The sequence below is a fragment of the Ictalurus furcatus genome, chromosome 7, assembly GCF_023375685.1.
Source record: "Ictalurus furcatus strain D&B chromosome 7, Billie_1.0, whole genome shotgun sequence".
Classification (NCBI taxonomy): Eukaryota; Metazoa; Chordata; class Actinopteri; order Siluriformes; family Ictaluridae; genus Ictalurus; species Ictalurus furcatus.
Genome location: NC_071261.1, coordinates 21763895 through 21790849, shown reverse-complemented (window position 1 = coordinate 21790849; position 26955 = coordinate 21763895). Strand labels below are relative to the sequence as shown.

The following is a 26955-nucleotide window of genomic DNA, read 5'->3' as shown; positions in this document are numbered from 1 at the left end:
CTTCCTGACTCTCTTGCACCGTTTCTGTTCTTTAAAAGATGTACTGTAAGAGTGTTGGGGGGAAATAGCAATTAATACATTCTAGGAATAAGAGAAATTAAAGAAACAAAAGGGACGATTAAACTAATAATTAACTAATAATTAATTATGTGCTCAACTTGACCTGTGCAAAAGGGGTTTTTTTTTCTTGTTTTTTTTTTTAAATTTTGCTTATGAAAAATGTCATAATATGATAACATAATAGTGTTTTAGTACAATCATGGTTACTGTGCTATTCAGTCATGTTCTAACTATGTAAAACCATTTTAATTTCATAGTTAAACATAGTGAAACTGTGGCTGTGGCTTTAGTTTCCCTAAAGCATCATATTGTAATCATTTTAGTATCTTGTATATCAGCATTTGATACCTAAGATGGCCATAAATTACTACAGGAAAGCCATAGTGTGTTAAAACTATACTGTATCATAATTAAAGCATGTCATAATTACAATACAACTTTTGTATGCAATATTGTTGTATAAAGGTTGTAGAAAAGATCAGGGATCACTAAGTTAGAAGAATGTAAGAACCCTAAATAAGAATGAAGATTTGAAATCGCATATGCTATACTGATGTAAGTTTAGTTCACTTATAGCCTATGTGTGTGTTTCAGGTGGTGGACCTGTACTGGGGTGTGGACCCTGAAGAGTGGGACAGTCCAGAACTACAGAGACTGCGGATGAAGCTTCTAGAAGAATGCCTGAAGACATCTGCAGGTCCATGCTTTGTTGTGGGTATATATGAGCTTCTACCAATCCCCCTTAACAGTAAAATGACAATGCATTATTGTATAATGCTTACCAATTATCCTAAAAACACATTATAACCCTTAATTATGCACACACACACACACACACACACACACACACACACACACACACACATATATATATATATATATATATATATATATATATATATATATATATACTGTGAGTATGTGTGTATACACACACTGTAGATATACTCTATTGTCTACTCTATATAAAGAAAAGCAGTTTGTCTCAAATTGACATTAGTAAGATGGTAAGGTTATAAATTGTTTTGATGTGAATTGTTTTTATGTGCTCCACAAGTGTGTGGCTAAAAAAAAGATTTAGACTGTCGTGTGCAGGAGTTAATGTCAGAATGTCAGTTGATAATTGCTCAACTGAAGATGGAGTATAGTAGTCATGAGCATGTCACTTCTAATGTGGTTTAAGCATGTTACAGTACTCAGCTTGTGATTGTAGTGCATGATTCTAATGTTTTACACATCTCTCACTTCTTACACACTGTTGAAAGGTAATAATGGCAATAGGTTAAAGAAAACCAGGATAACTATTCTGTTTAAGGGGCAACGCAGCATGCTGAATGTCTGCCAAGGCAATATGGAGTGGAAGGTGGAGTGTTGAAAGACCAGTGAGGCAGAGCATCGGAAACCTGGTGAGGCAGGCTAATGGAAAACCAGTGGGGCACAGTGTTGGAAGGAGCAAGGTAGATTGTTGGAAGAACAGCAAGGCTGAGTATTGGAAGACTAGAGAGGCAGAAGTTTGGAAAACCAGCAAGGCAGAGTATGGGAAGACCAGCAAGGTGGAGTACTGGAAGACTAATGAAGACTAATGAGTGTTAAAAGACAGTTGAGGTAGAGTGCTGGAAAAACAGTGAGTCAAAGTGTTAGAAGACCAGCGAGGCTGAATGTTGGAAGACTGGCCAGGAAGAGTACTGGAAGACCAGTGAGATAGTATGTTAGAAGATTATTGGGGCAGGGTGTTGGAAGACCGGCAAGGCAGAGTGTTCAAAGACCAGCAAAGCAGATTGTTGTAAAGCCTGTGAGGCAGAGTGCTAGAGGACCAGTGAGGCAGAGTATTTTAAGACCAGTGAGACAAAGTATTGGAAGACAGGAGAGAAACTGCATGTGACAAGTATTAACAGCATCTAAAATCAAAAGTGACCATTGTCTACTTTGAAATGATTCATTTACATCCATAGTCATTTTATGCATGATTCATCAAAATGTAATGATCGCTAAATGTCTTCTGAATTTTGATTACACCACCATGGGCTTGGCGGGGGAAAATATTACTCACCACTAACATTATGCCATGTTTCATTTCCCTTTACTCCCACAACACCAGCTATTCCAAATGTAATGTATCTCCAAATTTGGAAGTATGTTACTCTACAAAATAAAAAATGTTTTCCCGTTATCTTTATAATGTGTGTTCGAACCTCTACCTGAACACAGATGCTTGGTATTCTATCTGCCACTATGTTATGTGCAATGCATTAAAGATGTGCAATTAATTGTATGCTAATCAAAATCTGTCTCTGTAATTGACACATCCTTTGAGTAGTCTGCTGCCTTGTAATGAACATTGTCTACTTAAGGACAAGGCTTTTCGTCGACAGCAGGAGTGCTCTGAACAATCTCAGGTGTTCCCGCTGAACATCTGGACGAATCCCAGATGCCATACAGCCTTAATGAACTTTAGACAAGTGCAGTGACGAGCACTAATAACTGTTGTTTTTAAAAACTGTAATCAAAAATTTGGCTGACGTAAAGGACACATTTTAGTAATAATCACTGTCCTCTGGTGGGTGTGAGTGTGTGTGTCAGTGTGTGTAGTGCTGATCACTGTCAGGTCGAGTGCAGATGAGAGATCAGTGCACAGGTGTGGGTGAGATGGATGTTAAATGATTAAAATGTAAATGAGTGATGTGGGTGAGGGATAGGAGGATAATTGGAGTCAGAGAATGACAAGCAGAGTGAGTGGAGAGAAAGAGAGCTGGGAGTACCGTTGGTCCCTCATCCTCCTACTGTCCTCCTTCTCATTATGATAGCTCTCTCCTTCTATCTCATGCAGTCTCCCACACATTGTCTACGTCTCTTGACTGTCTGTGTCTCGGTCACACGCTTACAGGACACACAGAATCCTCTGTCTTTCTCTTTCAACACTTCAATAGCTATCCTTCATTTTGCTGCCTTCCCCTTCATAACTCTCTCTGGTACTCGAACATCCTTTTTCTAATTTAATCTGGGTTTCTCATTTTCTCTCTCCTTTCCCCTTATCTTATCGGTGTTTTCAGTCATCTGTCTTTCTCCCACTCTCACGCCTTATTTAATAGATCTTGTCACTCTCTCGATCTCTCTTCCTGTCACTCTCTCCTACTTCACTCCTCCTATTCTCACACATCTATATCCTTCCTGTCCTCCAGCAAATCCCAAGTTCCTCTTGCCCTCTTTCAAGCTCCCTCTCTCAGATCGATGAAATATGTAATCTCTTTCTCGGCTCAAACTGCTCTGGTTTCTGCCATGGCTGAATTAAAGTAGGCGCAAGCCTGTATTTAAACATCTGCTATCTCTATAACATAATGGAAAACTTTATGCGAAACTATCCTTGGAAGTTGGACACATTCAGAATATTAACCATCCTTTTTTTTTTTTTGGTAACTATTTTGTTTTGCTAAAATGATCAAACATGGTTCTGTTATTTTTCCATAATTGCTTATTACAGTTTGGGAAAAGTTTCTTTCTGAGGCATTCAGAGTCTGGAGACACCCTGGCTAGCATGCTCTAGCCAAAAATCTGCTTTATTATTCCCTAAGAGAATGAGGTCACAGCTCAAAGCTGTGCTTTGCTGTTTATCTAGGGAGAGAGTTCAGACGTTTGGATTCTCCAAAAAACGTGAATCCCAGTGGAAGTGATGCAAAACAGGTAAAAGGTTGAAGGAAAACCCAAACAGACTTCCCTGCTTTGGATACCCAAGCAGCAAATTCTGCCCTATTTGCAAGCTATGTAAAATACTGATGTTTTCTTAGCACTCCACAAAATAAGACGACAAGCCATCTTCCCTGAACCTCTCGGTGTGTGCTTTTAGAGACTTGATATGTGAGGTGTCTGGAAACAGTGACAGTCGACAGCCCTCACTGTTGTTGTGATGCGCCATTGCTGGGAGTTATGTATGTATTCAGGACTGTTTATTGTAAACTGGGAACCCAGTGTTTGATCAGAGAAGGAGAAAAGACAAGAGTAGGGGGTTGCAGTTGACAGTTCTGGGTTGCATGTGTCAGTTTGAGTCTCCAGAGAGGGACTCTTTGCAGATTGAAGCTGTTTAATCTGACTGTGACAGCCTGCAAGTGAGAGAGAGAGAGAGAGAGAGAGAGAGAGAGAGACAGACAGACAGTAGGAGAGACAAAAAGAAGTGAGGACATATTAAAATTAAAATAAAAAGTCATAGCTCTGAAGCTCTGAGTCTTTCATAGGACCTATTTTCAGTAATTATGAGCAGTTTTGGGTGTTGAAGCCCTGCATGAGCCACTCTTCTATCATATGTATCTTTTTTTTTTTTTCGTTTTATTTTAAGCCGATATTATTAATATAATTTCTAAACAGTCAATACGAGTAACTGCTTTAGGTAAAGAAACGGAGCATGACCCAAATGCTTTTAAATTCTCACTAAGCCTCTGACACCTCTTTAAATAAAAAGACTCGGAGGTTTCTTTCAGTTAAGAGACAGAAACATCAAAGCTCTTGCTAGAGAAGAAGTGCAGCTGACACACAGTCACAGAGCCTCAGGCACAATGAGGTGGTGGAAGAGACGGAAAAGGAGAGAATAGACTGAGGAAAGCAGAAAGAAGAAGAAAGTACAGTTCAGACACACTCCTCAAACCACTTCAAAGGACAGCGACTACATACAACTGTGTATCACTACACAAGAAACAACAGAAATGCTTCTAGGGATATAATGTAGTTTACCACAATATACTCTTTAGAGAATACTGTCAAAATGACAGAAATTTAAAAGAAGTACACTTATGTCATCCAAAATGTCTGTTTATTGTGTGAAGCCTCCCAGCAGCCTAAAAACAAGACAAGACAACCAATTATTATTATATTCCTCCCTTGGCTCCTTTGCGTATCCCTAAAATAAAAGTATTTCAGCTGAGCACAAAATTATCTTTGTACTATCTTTATACTAGGATAAGACAGAACAAATAATTATACTGAGAATTCTCACAATTCACTGATTTACCTCATCCCAATTAGGTCAGACTTTAGAAACAACGACCAAGTTGATATTTGATTGCATCAGCCATATCGGTGTCTTGCTCCCATGAATCTGTCCATGAATATAACAGGGCAACTTCTAATTGGTTCATTGAGATCTGAGCACTTCGTAGGAAGCCAATGACTAAGCGAGCAGCCTAAATTTTTCAAGGGCTCTTCATTTTCAATCAAACAACCAACCTTCACCAATAATTGCAAAAAATATCATATAATAATCAGGTATTTCATCCTCACCTAGGTAGATATTGGATATCTATTATTATCCAATTGTCTCAGACGCACCATCCATCCATTTTCCATACCGCTTATCCTACACAGGGTCATGGGGGAGTTTGGAGTCTATCCCAGGGAGCTCAGGGCACAAGGCGGGGGACCCCCTGAACAGGATGCCAACCCATCACAGGGCACAACCACTAAGAACAGCTTACAAGGCATGTCTTTGAACTGGGGGAGGAAACTGGTGTACCTGCAGGAAACCCCAGAAAAACAGGGAGAACTCCTCACACACAGGGTGGAGGCAGGATTTAAAACCCCAACTCCAGAGGTGCAAAGCAAACGTGCCAACCACTAAGCCACTGTGCCCCCTCAGACATACCAGTATTCATAAAAAGACTTGCAAATTCTGCAAAGATGCAACCTAATAGTTCTTTTCCAACACTTTACAAACCATTGTGCACCATGTAATTTATCCTCAAAAGGAGAACCAACTACAGGCCAAAGAACAGGTACCTGGTCACCTGAATAAAAAAAAAAACGTGTTCAAACATGCAGTTATACTGGCACTTAAGTTTATTCTGGCTAGTTTTTTGGGTTTTTTTGTTTGTTTGTTTGTTTGTTTTTTTTGCCAAGTATTAATTTTCCCATTTCCACATGACTAAAAGCACACACACCTTGCAGCCAAACACTAAATCTTTTGAGCTGAAACCAGCACTTTCCTGAACCACCTCCCAAGCAGCTCCCATTCACACAATAAACATGCTGTGTTTACTGAAAGATGAGAAGTGTACACCTGGTTTTATAAGATGAAATATATCATTTTTGATGTGGTTTTTTAAGATAAAATATTACTACTGTCTTCCATCCACCCACAATACATGAGCATGTCCCACTTGTACAATCAATATAATTGTACATATCATCTGGTGATTTTGTTTTGTATATTCACTCTGAAATGAATTCCTGGCTATACCAGGATGGCACTAAATGTATTTAATAAAAACCAAATCATTTTCCAACCTCACCTGTAGTTAGCTGACTTGTTTTTATAACTAGGTTTTGAATCATTTTAGAGCTTGAATATTTCAGATTGAACTGAAGTCAGGTTTAATTAAACTATACTAGGTGAGCCTGATCAAATAAACACATGTTCATTTCACATATACAGAACACAGAGAGAAGTTAATCAAACACGGAAAAGCAAAAACTCATCTGAAATCTCAAAAACATCTTATCTCTAAGCATCTCTGTATATCCCCGTCTGCCTAAATCCCCATGTCCAGGTCAGCGCTTCAAGGTGCTTCTTGTATGCAAATGCATGTATTACTCAACTGAAAGATAACGAGCTGATAAAGATCCATCTGCTCATTCTGATTCACGTTAACAAATTACAATGTTTACACTAAACTCTGTAACCTACACTTTAGTTCCAGGTTCCTATATGTGTAATTGTGATTATCAATGTTGTTTTGCTTTTTTAAATTGTCAGTGATTTTTGCTTTACTTACTGGTAAATGCCTTTGATTATTTATCTGCAAATCAGGCATATCAGGCTGTTAAATTATTTGTAAAAAAAAATACTTATAAAAATCGTCAATGTGCTTGAAGAAGAAAGATGGCAAAGAAAATCTAGTAACTATGGGGAAAAAATGAGCTGTGAACTGTATTTCACACAGGTATCACGTCACTGATAATACCTACAACATCTGATTTAATCAAATGTACATAACCAGGCAACATCTTTATTAAAAACATGGTTAAACCAAAGCGAAACACAAATAAACTTCATGTAATATGAATAGTCAAGCCCCAATTTGTTGCAACCCTACCTTAAGCAACAACAAAGACAGACACACTGAATGAAAGAAAACTTCTCAATTTTATTGGGTCCAAATGCATTAGCTTAAACTAAAAAGCCAAACATAAGCATGTGTAGGATGTGACAGTGTGTAGGATGTGACAAAAGTGTAAATGACAAAATTAAAATAAGACAAAATAGAAAAGAAGACCAGCCATATTTTATAAGGCACGGAGACTCGGGTAAATATATTCACTGGTAAAGACAGAGCTCTTCCTCCATTCACCTTAAACACACAAGATTCAAAACCCAAAGCAAGATGAGGCTAGAGGGTTGTCACAACAGCTCCAATAAAAAAAGCTGAACTGAAGTTTATATTTTTATTAGATTATGCAAAGAGACTTATTCACTTATACAGGTGAATTAGCAATAACAGGCCAACAAACTGCCATGAGTACTTTAAACATCCATACACACACCACCGGCCAAAGACAATATTGATTATTGTGGGAGCTTGTCAGAAGGCAGGTGGCACTGCTGTACACACACACACACACACACACACACACACACACACACACACACACACACACACACACACACACACACACACACACGCAGTGAGGGGGAACGAGAGAGATCTGTGTCTCTCGTCTCCTCTCAGATACAGCATAATGCTCCACATTTCCCAAAAGATGTGTATATGTCAGAGGTATATCCTACCACATCGTATATGTTTTCCACTTTTTCTTTTAGATTCACTCTTTCTCTAAGTAGCACACATGCTGAGACATGAGACTATAACTTTTGGAATGTATAAACCTGAAGATGAGGATGACCCAGTTCCAAAAATACATAAAATATGAAACTCTGGTATCTTTTTTCCTCTTACCCTTTTGTTGGATTTTTTTTTTTACATTTGTGTGTGTGTGTGTGTGTGTGTGTGTGTGTGTGTGTGTTTGTGTGTGTGTGTGTACAAATGAAAAGAATACCTCTAAATACAAGGTTTTCCTTTTTATAGTACGAGTTATGCACTTGATCACTATGTAAGTACTTTGTGATACTCATTAAGCAGCTCTAGGGAAAAAATGACAATAATACTATATACTTTTTAAAACTTTAGTTGTTCCTCTCATAAATATTAAAAGTGCAAAATACAGAGAGATTTTGCTTCAGCGGTTTTAAGCTCATTTCCTTAATCTAGCTGTTAAAGCTCCATATTCTTAATATTTTTCACTACTAATTTTAAAAGGCATGAGTAGTAATGTAATAATGTTGGTAATAGCATGTCTCTTTCATTGTGTATGATTTCTCAAATTAAGTGGAAAATTCGTATAATTATGTTATTGTAATTCTTATGAAGGATGTTAGTAATTCTGGACACATCAGTGCATGGGATTTGCTTTATTGCCAGTAAAGCAGGCTGGTAGGTAATAGAGACTAAGTAGCAAATTTCCCCAATGTTATCATGTTGTCTCAGTCATGACAGGCTTACTTTATAGAATCCCCTCCTCATAATTGTGTCTTTCTTTTGTGTTCTGTGTTAGTAGGAAATGTGAAATTCATGTTCCTGCTGTTGCTTAATATAGTTAAAGGTGAATGGGGAATTATGCAGAACATCATTAAGTTCAATTTAATGTGAAATATTTGGCTGAGGTAAAATGATGTGCCAGTGGCATTGGTTGTCACATGCCATTTAATGAAGTGTTTACTGGTCGTAGCAAGTGTTTACTAGTGTAGTCTTCTTTTCTTTGTATTTCTCGTCTCACAGGGTTTGGTGGGGGAGAAGTATGGCAGCATTCGTGTTCCAGGGGAAGTGGAATCGGCTGAATTTGAAATGATTCTAGATGCAGCAGTGGAAGCAGGTCTGGATACACGAATCCTGGAGGAGTGGTACTGCCGGGATGAAAACTCAGTACCACCGGCATACTACCTCAAACCCAAAGCTGAGATGCTGAAAAACTATCAGAACTCGGTAAGGATGATAGACAATGTAGACATTTATGACATATTACTAATGGGAGGTAAAGTTGATATTACCTGTTTCACCTAACACACACATTGGTATAAATAAAAATGGTATAATGTAAAATAATTGGAGATCAAGATTAGACCTGGATAACAACTTCTATCCTGTATTGTAGTCCAATCTTCATCATTACATGTTCGTAGTGTACACTTGGTTGAATGTTTATTAGGGACACATCCATCCTTCATTAAAGCAAGTATTTACTTAGGCAAAGATTCTTCAATACTGGTGGCATTGTGCCAGTATGGTGTTCCATGCATAAATGATTGTTTTACACAATTGCTAAAATGTTAGTTGTAAAATTGTAGTCTCAATAGAATTGAGGTACAGGAATTATGCAAGCCACTGAAACAATGGCCACTACCTTCCATATTTCAAGAATCATTCAGTAATGGCATATGACTTGGTAAAAAGTATATTGCTGGAATAATCTTTGAGTGTGGATGGACTGCAGCCATGAAAGAAGGAACTTAACAATGATGTTCAGATGAGATGTTCTAAGTGAGAAATCCAGTTGGACATTCCTGTGCCCCGAGAAAATGTGCATTCTTGTTTTTCACTGACCACATCAACACAGAACATAGTCTTTGGCAATGCGTCCCATCAAAGTCAAAATCCGATAAGTGACGTAGCCCAATAAGCTGACACAAAGCATCAGAGCTGCTTCTTCTGGATGACATGGGACTGTAACTGTTCTGTCCCATGTTCATCTGGCCACCATATTGTCATAGAATGGCAACATGCAGCTAAATAAGTTGTAAGTGCTTCGATTTAAAACACAGCATGTGCAGCGCATTGTGTTTAACCGGCTGTAAATCAGCAGCAACATGAATGAAATGTAATTAGAGTATAGCACTTATAAAAGGAAGTGATATGCAATAAACAAGCTGTGTGCACTTGAAAGCTGTGTGTAGATGTCTAATGTATTTTGTTACATTTTAAACCTTTACTTTGGAAAAAAATACAATTAATTGCATTTATGAGGGGAAGTTTTAAACTCCCAGTCACCATTATATAATATTTTCTCACCATTACTGCCTCTTTAAATTAATATTTTTTAAATCACCTGGGTCTCATCCAAGGCAAGACCTACAGTACTTTCTTACCCAGTTTGTTATAGCGTACAAACAAAGTATTTTCTTAAAGGTTTCATTCCTTTAATGTTTTGTATTTGTACTGGCTTTCATTTTACGCTTCAACTCTCTGGTATGTCTGATTAATACCACACACTGCATGTTACATGACATGAGATATTACATGACATTATTGTAGTGTACAGTTTGGATGTTGGTGGGGGGTGTAACTAACAAACTGGCACCTTGGTATATATCTTTTAAACTTGACATCTTTACATGTTATTTACATGTTTTAAAAAATGCTCTCATCAGCATGTGTTTTTTTTTTTTTTTTTGTGAACCAGATGAATGTAGAGACATAATCTCAAGGAACTTAACAACCGTTTTGCACTACTTCATTTTACTTGTGCTACTTCATGTTGATTTAACTCAAAGAGAAACCTTCTGAATTATACATTTAATGTTCCTAGAGAGGCCATATAGACAAATTTGAACCCTGACTCTGAGACATATCATGTAAATGTCACAATGTGCTAGACCAGTGCTTGAGGACCTCTCAGAAATTGCCTGACCCAAGAGAGCAAGCTGGTTTCCTGCAGGAGAGTTTATTAGGCTCATAAATTCAGTTTGTATTTCATTAAACCTTAGTACGAGTGCAGGATCTAGCATTGCTTGCTTTTTTCTGACTTTTAGATTTTTCTCTATCACTATCTCTTTTACTTTCTTTCTCCTGAATATGCAATCACCTACACGTCCACTCACAGATACTTGCATTCTTCATCTATGTATCCCTCTTTTTCTGTCTTTCTTTCATACTCATATGCTCAGTTAAAAAAGACACACTGCCAGGCCCATGTCATGGCACATGTATAAAGCAGGTCTCAACACACACTGTAGTTTGTTGTTTGTGTTAAGAAGGAGTTCTGCTGTGGCTCTGCTGGACTAAAATGAGAAAAACAGCAGGGTTTGAATTTCTGCCTGTATTCAGCAAAAAAAAAAAAGATCTGGCCCAATGTAACTTGCCCCCTCCTTCTCTTTCTATCACTCTCTTCTCCCTTTCTCTCACTTTTAGAAGAAGAAGAAGCCTTTATTGGTCACATATACATTACAGCACAGTGAAATTCTTTTCAGGAAGTTTGGATCAGAGTGCAGGGTCAGCCATGATAAGGCAGCCCTGGAGCAGGGAGGGTTAAGTGGCAACAGTGGCAGCTTGGCATTCCTGAGGCTTGAACCCCTGACCTTCAGATCAGTAACCCAGAGCCTTAACCGTTCAGCCACCACTTCCCTTTATATGCACTTTACATGCTTTCCAAAAACAGACAAAATTGATCAGATCGATGACAGCTTTCGGAATTTAAAACAGGGAGCATGACCTGACTGGCTATTTATCTAACTGAGGCTTTACATTGGGGATGGATTAAGCTTTATTCTTAACCAGAGAAAGGAACCAAGAATCTCTTTTTAAACATTCAAAGACCAACATAGTGTAGAGATAAATCATTGTCTGGGAAGCTTAAATATTTTCTTTGACTGCTGGCAGATCATTGACCATGACTCTTTCCTTCTCTCCCACAGATGGAGTCGAGCAGTGTTGCAAAGGCCAAGAATGCAAAGGCTTGGAGAGCTGTCTCTGAAGAGATCAAGAAAATCTTTAGAACTGCAGTCTTACAACTACAAGAGAAAGGAACCATGAAAAGTCCACAGGCCAAAAAATTTCTATGTTCGGGTATGTGGCAGATGAATTCTACCTCCGTAGAAATCTGTGGCAGTGTGTAGGGATTCAGCACTCTAGATTGGATGCAAATAATTTTGCATTTTTCCTGTTATAATTCCCATCATTTATGAATAAGTGAAACAGGTGTACGTAGATGAGAGCTCCTCTTAGTTATATCCATCTACGGCTGTTAAAGTGACAATGTTGTTTGTGAGAACTCAACAATCAAATTCCTTGTATGCACAAATGTATGCTCAGTTAACGTAACAAAGACCGTGTTATAAATTTGTTATAAAACTACTGCAAAGCAAAATTGCTGGGCCATCTTCTTAAACTAAATATGCTTTGAATATGCTTTGTGTTCATCAGACACCTTGCAGAAAAGCTAAACTGTCTTACATCTTAAAGTACATTCTTTCTGTTACCATGGTTTAATTTATACATACAAACTTCCAGTTAAATGTCTTAATGAGTTGATATTCAATCTATGTTAGTGGCCACACTAACAGCTTTAGGGGGTCAAGACAGGACATATATTTTTCAGTTTGTAAAAAAGGTGCCCAATAGCCCACTATTGTGCAATCAGATTTTTTAAACTTAAAATTTTTGGTAATTACAGGACAAACATGGTCAAGATCACAACAGCAGTAGATTTCAGCACACTGTTCTACTAACCTATAGGCACAAGGGAAATCTAGTAGGCCAATTATAATTCTTATTCAACATTTTTCTCCTCAAATGACCACTAATTGTACAGCAACTAAAACATATGGGACTTGAGATTGCAGCCTCCAAAATGTTGCCTTTCCAGCCATATTCTTCTTCTCATCCCCTCATTAACAAAGCAAGCTTTGAGTTTGCGAAACTAAGCTGACAGGGTTGGCAGGCTATCAGTGGAACACTCTCTTTGGAGGACTTTGATAAGAGGGTGCAATGATGGATTAAGAGATCATATCAAATATGTTTTGCCTTAAAGGCAGCTTAAGGAAGCAGAACTAATCACATGCTAAAGACTGCCAAAAACACAGACACAGTGTAGAGTATTATAGTGTGTAGTGATTAAAATATCAAATATTTCAAAAGCATGAATGAGAAGTAACGTTTCTGCTCTCTTTTTCATAGCACTGGAGGATGAATTGGACTTTGCTTTAGGAAAACAGACCCCAGCCTTCCTGAAGAAGTGTGTGTGTTACATCCGCAAAATCTCCAACTTTGAGCGCTTTGCTAAGATCCCAGACATGGCCCGCTACATGGACACTGTTATGAGTGGAGATCGCATCATGAGGAACCAAGAGGCCTATGAGCGGCTTCTGAAAGTCAGAGATGAGTTCATCCCCACAATAGTCGCAGCATCCAACCTCCGTGTCTATTCCTCGGTCACCCATTGCGACATGAAGCTGGGCTACTCTCAAGAGGTAGAGAGTCATTATGTGGAGGGTCTGTGTAAGCAGTTCTATGAGGACATGGTGGACATTATTCAAGCTACTGTCCAGCAAAACTTTGACACAGAAACAGATCTATTGTATGACGAGATCATACAACATCTTTCGCTGTGCAAGACATTTTCCTCTTTTTATGTATATAAAAGTGAGGTCCTGGATATGGTGCAGGAATACCTGTACCCATCCAAAGGAGGGAGAATATTGCCCCTAGTCATTTATGGAGGGCCATGTACAGGAAAGACGCTGTTGCTTGCTGAGGTGGCAAAACAGGTGAGTGTTTTATTTGTATAGCACTTTTAACAATGGGCAATGTCCCAAAGTTTTATAGAAATATATAAATTCAGAATATAGATTTAAAATTTATGAATTTGTCCCTAATGAGCAAGCCAGAGGCAATAGTTGCAAGGAAATACTCCCTTAGGCGATATGAGGAAGAAACCTTGAGAGGAACCAGACTCAAAAGGGAACCCATCCTCATCTGGGTGACAACAGATAGTATAATTATAAATAAGTCCCTTCTATAAATGTGCGAATACTACATGCTCAATTAGTGCAGTTGTATAACCAGGAAAATTCATTACAGTTTTTACATGAAGTCTGTTTTGTTGAACTTCTCCACTGTTCACTGATGGAGACTTGAGTGCAAAACTGTTTGTGGTAATTGCAGTGCTAAGGCTATAATAGCAATTGTAGTCCTAGCCATCACAGCATAACTGTTAATATGAATTGTACCAAATATACCATAATGGTACCATCCTCAGCAATCTCAGTGATCTTTAGGCTGCACCATGTGGGGCATCCTCAGCAGCAGCATGTGACTTCCAATTGATGACAACTCCATCCAGAGGTAGGGCGTCAGGATGGATCAGGCAGGTCTGGAGAGCAGAAAGGGTCAGGATCACTGGCATCTCCATAATATCATGTATGGCTCGACAGAAAGAGAGAAGGGGAGGGAGGTAAAGAGAGGGAGAGATTATTGGCTATGCTTACTAACCCGTGATGGAGAAGACTGTGTACTTTGCATAAAAGAAAGTCTATTCATGGTAAGCTTGAGTAAAGAAATATGTTTTCACCCTGGACATAAACAAAGACACTGTGTCTGAGTCCCGAATACTAATTGGAAGGCTGTTCCATAACTGTGGGGCTTTGTAAAAGAAAGCTCTTCCCTCTCCTGTTGCCTTCACTATTCAAGGTACCAACAAATAGCCTGCACCTTTTGATCTAAGTAGGCGTGGTGGATCATAAAAGACCAAATGTTCGCTCAGGTACTGTGGCGTGAAATCATTCAGTGCTTTCGAGGTCAGTAGAAGTATGTTTATAATCCATGCAAAATTTTACTGGGAGCCAATGCATTGTGGATAAGATTGGGGTGATGTGGTCATACTTTCTGGTTCTAGTAAAGATTAATATTGGCGAGAGATCATAAACTAAATGCTCTTTATTTGTGGGCCATTCGGAAACATGTAATTGATTCATATTGTAGGTTGCCTTAAGATGTACACAATAATGCTTCAGTGAGATTAATATTTGATGCTACACATTAAGAATTGGATTAAGATGTAGCGATCGTGATACGATGTTATACCAGCCATCCACTATTCTTTTTCCTCTCCAGACAATTGTAATCATCTTTCATGCAGACTATTGTTGAAGTAACAAGTGCATTCATACCAAAAACAAAGGGGAACATTTTGTCACGATTCCCCCTTTAAGCAGCGTGCTCTAAGCGCGAATGTGCGAGCACCTGCTTTTCCGTTGTTGACCGTAATGACATCTGGACACGTGTGTTTTGTTTATGTTTCTGTCATGTCTCCTCCCTGTTCTGTCATTGGCTGGGATTTCACGTGGGTCGGTATTGCTCTCAGCTGCTAGCAGTTTAGACGCTGATTATGTCCGCATATATACCGCGCGCCTCCCAGCACACAACGTGGAAGATTAATACTTTAGAGTTAGTTTAGTTCGTAGCGTATTCATAGTCACGGTCCATGTTTAGAGTTAGTTTAGTTTGGATCATAGTCATAGTCACAGTCCATGTTTAGAGTTAGTTCGCACTGGATTATCCGCTTCCAGTCCCTCGTCATAGTTCGTTTCTTGTTTTGTTTATCGACCTAGATTCCTGACTTGCCCCGTGTATGCCTGTTTGCCAATCGCCTGACCTCTTGCATGTTTGTGGATTACGTTTTGGATCACATTTTGGATTTGTCTGCCTGTCTCTCGTTCTAAATAAACAATTGTTCATCCTGCACTTGCATCCGTCCTATCTCTGCTCCATCACGATTCGTGACACATTTGTTATAACTTGTTTCCTGAAACAGAAAATTTGTAGGTCCAAGAGAGCATATCTTGGCTATCACATCTAACCACACCTCTTCATAATGTATTAATTCTAATCCTAACTTGAACACTCATTGCCTGTGACAATGGTCACAAAAATACCAAGAATACTGATGCCACACACACATGCTCCAAACCATGATTTTATGGCAGAAACATTTCTCAACTCATGTTCATACTTAGATTTTCTAATAATAGAGTACAAGTGATTCATTGCTATGTGGAATTTGTAACTGGCATTGAGACCAAACACAAACACTAATGACTAATCAAAATAATACATTTAGTCAAAAATCAGGTCTAGGCAATTCAAAGAACAAATTTGCGGTCCTGGCCCAGCTAAACACAACAACAGATTGCTTAGCAGACGACCAAAAAGTAACACTATGAATTTATTTGCCTTTTGCTCCATAGGAAAATCTCTTTTTTTTCAATCCTCGGCTCTGCTGTGTGGATTGTGGGCATTGTGGGTTGAGGGACTATCTAAATAAAATAACAATGAGTTTGCAATTATATCATTCATATTACAAAACATATACAATGTGCCAGTTGTCATTTTTTTAACTTCTGGCAAGTAGCCATATTAACAAGATCACTTGCAATATATCAGAAAACAATGGTCTTGGCTTAGAAAATGGCAGAGGAAAGATTTTTTGTGATTGTTTGTCCTTTTTCTTTTTTCCTCTGTACACATTATATATATATGGTTATGAAGTTTTGAATGGTGAACCCCTGCAGCCAGAGAGAAAGGACACATAAGTTGTGCAATTTCAGAGTCATGTTTCATTGGCCAATTGCATTTGTGTATACAAGGAATTTGATTGTTGAGTTCTCACAAACAACATTGTCACTTTAAGTAAAACAAAACAAGGCAAGCCTAGTTTTCCTGGACCACCATTGGCTTCGTTGCATTTGTCCCACAAGTATAACACAAATGACAAGGCAGTCATATGTAGGGTCTAAAAGATAAATTGTTTTTATTAGAAGTCCTTGAGACAAATGACAGATGATGACTAGATAGCTAAGCACAGAACATGCATTCATGTAAGTAAACAACATAATGGTTGAGATAAATACCGCCAGTATTTAGTTACGAATGCAGTCATAGCACAGTGTATGGAGATAAGCTAGTTTACAACTCTCTGCAACTATCCCAAAATTACATGGATTTGGGCTAGTTTGTGAACAAACACAGTAGAGGAATGTATATCACAGAATTTCCCTGGTATCACTTACTGCTTGCTAGCTAAGGATAGCTAGATTGAAATTCAGCTAGCTTGACTTCTCACACACATGCATTTCAAAATGGGAGTCAGTCTGTCAGTCAGTGAGCCAAAATGCCGCTCCTAGGTCAGCCTGCGAGTCGGTGGAAAATGGGTAGTCTGGCAAAAATCATAGATAAATATTACACAAAAAAGTTATAGCACCATTACCACAAAAGGCAATTCTGACAGTGGCATAGACATCATATTTGTTGAGGAGTATTCATGAGTCTGGTCATATATGGAAAGAAATAATTCCTTTGCCTGGTGGTTCTGATATAAATCGATCTGAATCAAATACTGGAGGGAAGGCATTAAAATATGGTGACCTAAGCACAAAAGGTTGGCAATTGTGTTTTAACGTTGCATTCCATGCTCTGGAGGGGAACAGCTCCTGTTGCAGGTTCAACTTTCTCAGCTGGTGCAGATAATACATTCTCTGTTGGGCCTTTTTGTCAATTTTAGTGAATGTTGGCTTCCCATTTCAGACCCTGAGAGATGGTGGGAATGTGGTAAACTCACTAAGACTGGTGCTTGTGTGTTCAGTCAAAACAAGTGTGTAAAAATGTATCCCTGGTACATTTTTGTAGTGCTGTAGTTTCTGTCTATATGCTGGAATAAGGTGGACCAGGCAGTGATCAGAATGTACCGAACCAGCACAGGGGAAAAAAGTGATCGGCAACCTTTAATACTGTAGCAGCGGTGCAGTTTATTGTATTTTGTGACAGTTTGCGACTGAGATGTGCTCTGTTAAAATCCACAAAAATAATGACAATAGAGTCTGGGTGTTTTTTGCTCCACAGTTATCATGGTTATCTCATCAGCCAGGTGGCACAGAGCCTCACATGGCCTGAGGTGGAATACACACTCCAACAAAAATAATTGAGCGAAATCCTGCAGTGAATAAAATGGTTTGCAGTTAATGAAGAAGGATTCCAGGTATTGGCAACAATAAGTCTTTTACACTGTGACACCAGTACCAACATTCATTAATATAGAAACAGATTCCACCACCCTGAGGACAGCTAAGTGTTACAAACTACTATTGGATGTGAAAACCAGTAAACACAGTACAATGTCTGGAGTGGCAACACTGAGGTGCATTTCAGTGAAACAAAGAGCAGCAGAGAGTGAAACGTTTTTACAGGTACTTTTGAGCAGCAGTGACTCATCCATTTTGTTTCCAAGTGATCTGAGATTAGCCAGATATATGCTGGGCAGCAGGACATGAAATCCACTGTACCTGAGCCACTCCCTTCACACATCAACGTTTTCTTGTTGCAGCTTCTCTGGTTAGAATGTGCAGTCTACAGGGTACCACAATCCTGTTCAACAACCCAAAATTTGCTTTTCTATTAATTCTAATGTTGTAATTGTTTAATTCTAATGGGCTGTATTCAGAGTTGAGTTATGTGCATGCAGTGAGGAGTTAACATAAAAATTTTGCACACTGATATTCAGACATCAGATGTAACTACACACTAGCACAATTCATTGTTATGTACTAGTTATGGATTCAGGTTGGAGTTTGCTGAAAAAAGAAGCATGTCTCAGTTATGCAGGATTCAGTCCTAGGACCTAAGCCCATTTTTCTTGCCTAAGGAGCAGTATTAAATACAAACTTGGAGGTGTGAACTACACACGAGATTTGCGTGATCTGAACGCACTTCTCTGAAAAAAACATCTCCGAAAATGCTACTTTCCCCACATAAATATCGATGTACTATAACTTTTGCATTTCAGTCCCCAACTTAAGTCACCCTTTCAGAACACCTCCCAATGTGTGCAATTGTCAAAGACTGTTTTGAGATTCAGATGTATAACATTTATCATAAATAATTTAATTGTGTTTAAAAAACAGAATAACCAATCAGTCATTCCCTTGTTTTTTCCTAGGCATACTCATGTCTTCAGAAAGAAATGGGGACAGAAACAGATCCTGTCATCATTGTTCGCTTCATTGGTTCCTCTGACCTCTCTACAGACCTTCGCAACCTCCTCCAAAGTATTTGTGAGCAAATTGCCATAAACTATCGCTGCTTAATCCACTACCTACCAAACAAGATTGAAGAGATGAGAGAATTGTTGATTAACCTTCTGAGGGAGTCATCCTTCCATCGACCACTAGTGATCATACTAGATTCCTTGGAACAGCTGTCAGAAGCAGATGAGGCACGTAAGCTGTGGTGGTTGCCTATCCACCTTCCTTGTACAGTTCGCATTGTGGTATCGACCTTGCCTAACAAACATGGGATACTACAGAAATTACGTTGCCTGATTCATGATGAGGACTGCTATGTAGAATTGACACAAAGAGACCGTAAAACATGTAGCCAGACACTCAAACAGCAACTTCTGAGTGTCAAACGAAAAGTAACCTCAGGCCAACAGATATATGTAAATGAAGCACTGGCTAAATGTACACTGCCCATGTTTGTCAACCTTATCTATCGTGAGGTGGTACACTGGCGCTCACATAAAGATGTCGACGAAAAGTCCCTTTGCTCAACAGTACATGAGAGCATAGAACATCTTTTCATTTCCATTGAAAATAAACTGGGGTCGCACTTTGTCTTTCGTGCATTGGGATACATTACAATGGCACGTGTAGGGTTGACAGAGGTCGAACTGGAGGACATATTATCTTTGGACAATAGTGTACTTGGAGACATCATGGTTAGCTCAAATCTAAAGAGTCCACTGCGAATCTCCTATGATCTCATTGCTCAACTAAGAGAAGAGCTGGAGGGTTACTTGGTGGAGCGTCAGGTTCGGAATGTAACCCTGATGGTTTGGGCAAACAGGCATCTGCATCTCATTGCACAAAAGCTGTATCTCAGTAATGAAGAAGATGTGCATCAAATGCACAGCCTTTTAGCTGAGTATTTTCTTGGGGTATGGGCAGGTGGTAGAAAGAAGATTTTCCACTGTGACAACAATCACTTTGCCTCATTAAACATCTCTCAGCATCGGAACCCTCACAACCAACAAAGCCTTCATGGCCATGACAAAGCCTCTGCTGACAAGCATTCTTATGACCGGCAGACACCAGAACAACCCTGGGTGTTCCAATGCAACTTACTCGAGCCAGACATCTTCTTTGTCAATCACCGAAAAATGACAGAACTGTTATTTCATTTGACAAGGAGTGGGCGGACAGATGACCTCATGTATGGCGTTATCATGAACTTCAGTTGGCTATATACGATGATAAAGATTGGACAATTTGACAAGGCCTTGTCAGACATTGACTTGGCCTACAGCTACTCACAGGAAAAGGAGCTCAAGTTCCTTGCTACCACACTACGAAGTATAAAGGTCAAAGTAATCAAGAACCCTGCCTCACTGTCTGCGGAGCTTCAGCAAAGACTTCTTCCTGTGGTCACATCCCTTCCCAAACTCCGACATCTCTTACTAGAGTGTGACAAGGATGGACCCAAATACTGCTCCATAGTGCCACTCCACTCTTCCATGGATGTTACATACAGTCCAGAGAGACTACCACTGTGCTCTAGTTACATGCAGATTGTTGAGATTTTACCTACCTTGGCTCCCAACATTGTAATTGCAGCTCTTGAAGATGGCTCAGTCAGTACATGGGATGTAGAGAGCAAACAGTTGCTGAGACAGATTGACACAGCAAGGTCAGTTGTGCTTGGTGTTAGGCTCACCACTGATGAGAAGTATCTTGTAGTTGCCACTACAAAAAACACGCTACTAATTTATGACAACCATAAATCCTGTTTGTTGTCAGAGGTAGAAGTTAAAGGCTCAAAGCACTGTGGCATCACAGGTGGGGTGGCATTCATCAATGGATTTACCTTATCCAGCCCCCATGCTTTAGCTTGGCTGGAGGCCAGTAAAGATGTCAATGTGATTGACCTCCAGTATGGCTGGCCCTTATACCAGTTCCATTGTTGGTATGAAGTAACTTGTGTTGAATGCTCCCCAGATGGGATGTATGCTTTCTGTGGGCAATATTTAAACACCACCACTATATTCCACCTAGGAAATGGGGATAAGCTTGCAACAGTGACCTCTGAGTTTTCTGGTGGATTTGTGAAGTCCATCCTGGTTCTAGACACAATCCATCAAATGGTGATGATTGACAATGAAGGTAGTCTTTCTGTCTGGAACACCAAAGATATCACAAATCCCAGGCTTATGGAGGACTATGACTGCCGAGGGGATGATAGTGAGGTGGTAGGTATAGAATTATCTGAGGATCAGAAATCAGTACTTATTTGCAAAGCCAGAAGCATTGAGGTGCTTGACACCAAGCTTTGGAAGATGGTAGAGAAGTTTAAGGCCAAACGTAGTGAGAGATTTGTAGCTGCTGTTCTGTCAAAGAATGGCCAAAGTATTGTAGCATCAATGGAAAATACTTCATCCATATTTGTGTGGAGAAGAGACAGTGGACAATGCATGGCTAGTTTAATAGAGATATCAGGAGCCATCGTCAAGTTGATCAAGTCAACACACCATAATTTGCTTTTGTCCGTAGCCAGTAGTGGGGTTCTCTCAGTGTGGGACATTGATATCATAACAGCAATGTCAAACATTGACAAAACAGGGAAACGGATCCAAAGTGTACAGCTGTCAGGCAGAGAAGACTTTGTCTACACAATGGATGGGTCTGAAGCCATCCATAAGTGGAATTTCAACACAGGTTTCATTGAGATGGTGTTTAAACATGAAGGCCTTGTGGAGAACTGTGTTCTTACCACATCTGGTGACCTTATGGTGACATCTGATGACAAATGTAGCCAATACATCTGGCAGACTGCCACAGGTGAAAACATCTTCCGGATCAATGGCCAGAAAATATCCCAACTTCTTATCACCCATAATGACCAATTTGTTGTTTCTCTCTGTGAACAAAATGCCTCACGGGTCTGGAGGCTTGCTACTGGACACAAAGTGTGTAACATCCTGGTAACTCTCCAGCATGCTCTCATCACCACAGCCAACACTTTCCTGGTTGGTACAACTAAAAACAAACTGTTGGCTGTCAGCTTGTGGTCCGGCAGTGTATCCAAGAAGTTCGTCTGTGATGATGGGATCACAATCATAAATTTTAAGCTAATTCCAGACAGTCCAGACTTTGTTGTCTTCATCACGTCCACAGAGACTGTTTTCATGTGGAGTGTAGCTGATGAGTCTGTCTGCAGAAGAGTGCAACTGCCAAGCAACTTCTTGAAGAACTTGGAAGACTTCCAAATCTCACCTAATGGAAAGTTGGGAATTGTATCTAAAGGAGATGACAACATTAATGTTCTAGATCTACACAGTGGTAAACTGCGCTTAATCCATGCTGCAGGCATAATATGGAGGCAAAAGTTATCAAGAGATGGACGGTACTTGGTTTACATTTGTTTCCAAAATTGTGATGAGGACGATGATGCAGGTGTGGTTTCTAGTTTAATTGTCATGCGACTTGCTGATGGTAAGAGTATTGGTACCTGTTCTCTCTACAAGACACCAACCTACTTGTGCCTATCACAACGAGCACTCAACATTATTATTGGCTTTGAGGATGGTAGTATTGGGACCTACACAGTTGTAGACCGTGTGGATGCAGCCCTCAAAATCAAGATTGCCACCTCCAACAGCCGGCAGATTGTTAACAATGCCTCACAGAAAATACGACCCAAGTGCAGCACCAATGCCTTCAAGACTATTGCTGATTGCATGTGGAGGGAGTCAACTGAAGTTTTCTCTCGAGATAGCCCCATCAATGTCTCTGACAGTGGGGAGCCTGAAACAACAACACCTACAAAAAAAACTGAATTACTGCAATGAGAATTCTTCAGGAAGTTAATGGTATAGATGAATGGGACCAGATTTGGATGCAGTTGATTCTTGTTTACAGCAACCTTGTGATTCAGTTGCACAAATCAGTCCTCTGGGTACTACACAGTTGTTACTGGCCAATTACGATCACGCTGCAGTTGTATTTAGTCAGGTCACCTTCATCCTGTTGTCGCTCATTTGGTGACTTGCCATACTATGTGTTACATACATCTTTGATATATTTTAAATACATTGTTTTATTTAAATCAAGCCATAATATTACTTTATACAGAAACATGGAAATGTTATATATTTGTAGCCATAACACATGTTTGCTTTTTTATAAATGTTCAGTCAATTCAGTTTCTCTGGAACTGTATCAAAGATTCAAGTTATGTATGTGTGTACATATCTATTTTGGCTGCTACAATTTGTGCAACTCCTTAACAAAGTTATGTTGTGCTTAATGCAATCAAAGAGAGTGCCTGGATTTTAAGAAATTTTCTTATAAACACTAATGATTAAAAAGATGCAGGGAATTTCTAAAACAAAACCTTGATATAGATATTCATAAATACAATAAACATGCTACAATAAACAAACAATGAATATGAAATTTGATTCATTCAGAATTACCAGTCATCACAGCAGAATGATTTCAGGAAAATTATATATTATTGAAGCTGTTTATATTCTGTTACTGCATTTATTGTATCAAACTGAATAGAAGGATGGAATGGAAAATATCACTAGCCGAAACTCTTGCATATTGTTAGTTGGAATATACTGTTACTGAGTATTTAACATTGTGTGTAGCATCTGAAAACGCCTTAAAAAGTGGTGTTATAAGTTATGCCAAGTTTTGTTTGTTGGTGTTTTTCATGTCACTAGTAAGGCATTGTGGGAATGTGTGATAGTAGAAAAAATAATATTTAGTATTTTCATGTTATAGATGACTTACATAGAAATGTATAGATATATGTATTTTAAAAGGTTGTGACAAGCCAGTTTTAATGGGTTGCACTTCATTTGGGACAGTTGTTTATCACAGCTGACATACAGTATATCAAGAACACAATGACACAAATATTCATCTACAAACTGTTGGTTGAGTTTGGTGAATGAAGATTTTAATTTTACCTTTGGTTATGGGAATATTCTGGCATGCTCAATAAAATGATCAGCCATGCCCCATCAATCGCCTCCATAACTTTAAGGGCTATTCCGACAAATTGTATGTTTACTTCTGAAACTGTTGAGAAATATGCCCATTTACAAGTAATAACCTGTAGCATTATTCAGGGTTGACACATTTCACCCCTCTAAAACATTAGAAATATTATACAGTATATAGTGTGCCAAAGTTGTTCCTTTCTTGTATTACTTTATTTCTTTGCAAATGAATTATGCTTTGTGATTTAATTGAACACTATTCCTTATGGATCTATTGCACCACCCAGTGTGACTTACATTAACTGTAAAAGGCCAGATGTATTACCTTTGCGAACAACCTTCGATAAGCCCATGTTGTACTGAAAACCAAGAGTATATCTGAATGTGTTACTGAGAGCAGAACGTGGCATATTGTATGTTATGTGACATGAATGACTTAATTACATACATGTTTGCAGAACATGGTGGCATACTGGCAATGAATGTGTTTATTGTATTGTTTGTATAGTCAGCACTGAAATCCCTGTTTAGAGATTTATATATTTTCATAAATGTTGTACTTACATTTTGTTACAAAGTTGTTTAAAAAAAAGAAAAACTTATGTCTGAAGCAATATGAAATAGTGTGTATGCCTTGTTTGTATGAAACAGTTTAATGTAATAAAATGGTTCTCTTTTTGCCTCTTAATTCAGTTCCTTTGTTCTTAGCATATGTTCTACAACTCTATAAAGACTATACTATACATACTTCTATACTTTACATACCTCAATTCCAATTTCTTAATAATTTTCAAATCATGTTTATTCAATTATTCATATTATTCAATTTAGATTCCAATCAAAGCACAAACAATGCTTGTGATATAATAGGATTTGATGGCAGTGCAGTGGAGCAGCCAACAAGCTTTTTAATATTTTCAGAATTCTGGGCACGTGCAACATTTTGTCAATATTATATCTCGTACCCAAAGCACCTGGATTCTATGCTTGCCTCACAGTTACACTAATACACACACATTCATAGACATGCTGAAGTAAACAAGGCCTGGGCTTGGAGTTATGTATTTTGCTGACAGTCTATAGTCTCCATGGCCACTGTGGACCTAGGAGTGGTCCAACAAGACCTGCCCAATATAAACAGCAAATAATAGACAATGCTTAGAAGACCCACCTATTACTATTAATAGCAACAATAACGTGAGGCACACCAATATCTGCCTTTTATTATTAATAGCAAACATAAATGGAGAGGCTCAATAAGCACCGCCTATCCTTACGATAACAACTGTGTCTCAGCTCTGTGAAAAGACTTTCCGCAAAGTCATCATAACGACATTACTCTCCATGGAGACATTATATTTAGGAATATACTTGTATTAGTAAATCACACTGTGGGCTTATCATTTATTTCTTTATCATTTATTTCCTTATTATTATTTCCTTATTTTCTTATCATTTATTCCCTCCACAGTTTGTTGATAATTGAGTGACAAACCTGTGACCACTGGTTTTAGATTTCAAACATCAATCTTTCTCTTTAACAGAAATTATACTTTTGACAGCTCCTTTCAAGTGTCAAAACCAGCATTATAGATTCAGTCACTATATTATTATTTACTAGAATTATTTGGCAGCTGAAAAGACCACAAAATGCTATGAGAGTCAGAAAGTTATGTGAAAGGTTGAGAGAGTTGCAATCATGTCAGTAAGACTAAACATACAGTTACTCATAACGTGATCACCAGTTGAAAGACAAACATCCGCTTAGGTATGAGAGCCATTATGCCTTAATTTTTACTTTTTTTTTTTTAAATGACATCCATCATAGATTAATGGATACATTTTGTCAACAGAATTACTTAAAAAACATAGCCCACAGCTTTTAGTATAATGTACTGTATTACATTATATGTATAGTATAGTATATACAGTATTAACTATTATATATACATATATTTTATTAGTGTGTATGTATATATACAAATATATATATATATATATATATATATATATATATATATATATATATATATATATATAATTTTGCCAAGAGTCTAATAATTATTATTTAGACTATTTATGTCCAGTGAAAGAGCTGACACCATCATGCACATTAATGTAGTATTATAGTTACAGTTAAAGCACTGAGGTTGGTTTAGGTGTGGTGCATTTACTTATGGCGTTTACCAAGACAGCCTTTTTTAAACTGTCAAAGTTTAAAGTTTGAGAAAGACTACAGCAAACATTTTAATGCGTTTGCTGGTTTTAATAATAGATCATGTTTTTACACCACAATTTGCTCTGTAACTGTGTCCTTTTTACAGTAGAATATTACTTATTTCTTGGTGCAAGTGCTTTGAATCTTCTTCATGGTGTTGGCTGAGCTGAGAGATTTAAAGGTGAATAGACAAGTATGTAGGAAAACTTCATTCTTTCTAGAGTGTGTATGTAGAAGGCAAAAAAAAAAAAAAAGCAGCTTTATTTTAAAATGATTTATCTCTCCAGACACACACACTTAGTCTAAGGTTTACAGTATCTTGTTTCTTGGCTTTGTGCCAGCTCTTTGGTCATCATCCTTGAGTGTCACATGGATCGTATTACTGTGGAAAAGAATTGAAAAAAAAAATCATCTCAGATAACAAGTATAAGATTCCTCGAAGGCAAACCAGATATCAACTGTACAGCCACCATTGCCCCATGGGTAACCCACTAAAAAGGAAACATGTTTTGGGGATTTCTGTGTTGAATATTTGACCAAGAGAACACATATGAAATTTAATCTGTACATACACTTTAATAATATAATAAAATAATTTTCATACATTTTAAGTCAGACATAAGTCAGTGTGTGCTGCTGTGATAGGTAAATAATCAATGACAAGGTGGTGTGATATGGTTCAATGCAAAAAGGAGAAATGTTTTATTCCTCTTGTAACACTGCAATTTGCAAATTATTATATTATTTATTTAAGATAAACATAGTGTTTAATGTCACAAATTTATAGTTAGATTTAATGGTGTGGAACT

At 38.3% G+C, this 26955-nt stretch overlaps 1 protein-coding gene across 1 annotated transcript in view; it reads left to right on the top strand.

The window, feature by feature from the left end:
- LOC128610138 (NACHT and WD repeat domain-containing protein 2) overlaps positions 1–23411 on the top strand; it is a 53055-nt gene extending 29644 nt beyond the window's left edge. The window contains exons 3-7 of the mRNA XM_053629243.1: positions 655–771; positions 8877–9098; positions 11810–11936; positions 13047–13636; positions 18859–23411. Coding sequence (XP_053485218.1) covers positions 655–771; positions 8877–9098; positions 11810–11936; positions 13047–13636; positions 18859–22764 — 4962 coding nt within the window. The 3' untranslated portion in view covers positions 22765–23411. The remainder of the gene's footprint in view (positions 1–654; positions 772–8876; positions 9099–11809; positions 11937–13046; positions 13637–18858) is intronic.
- Positions 23412–26955: the final 3544 nt, after the last annotated feature.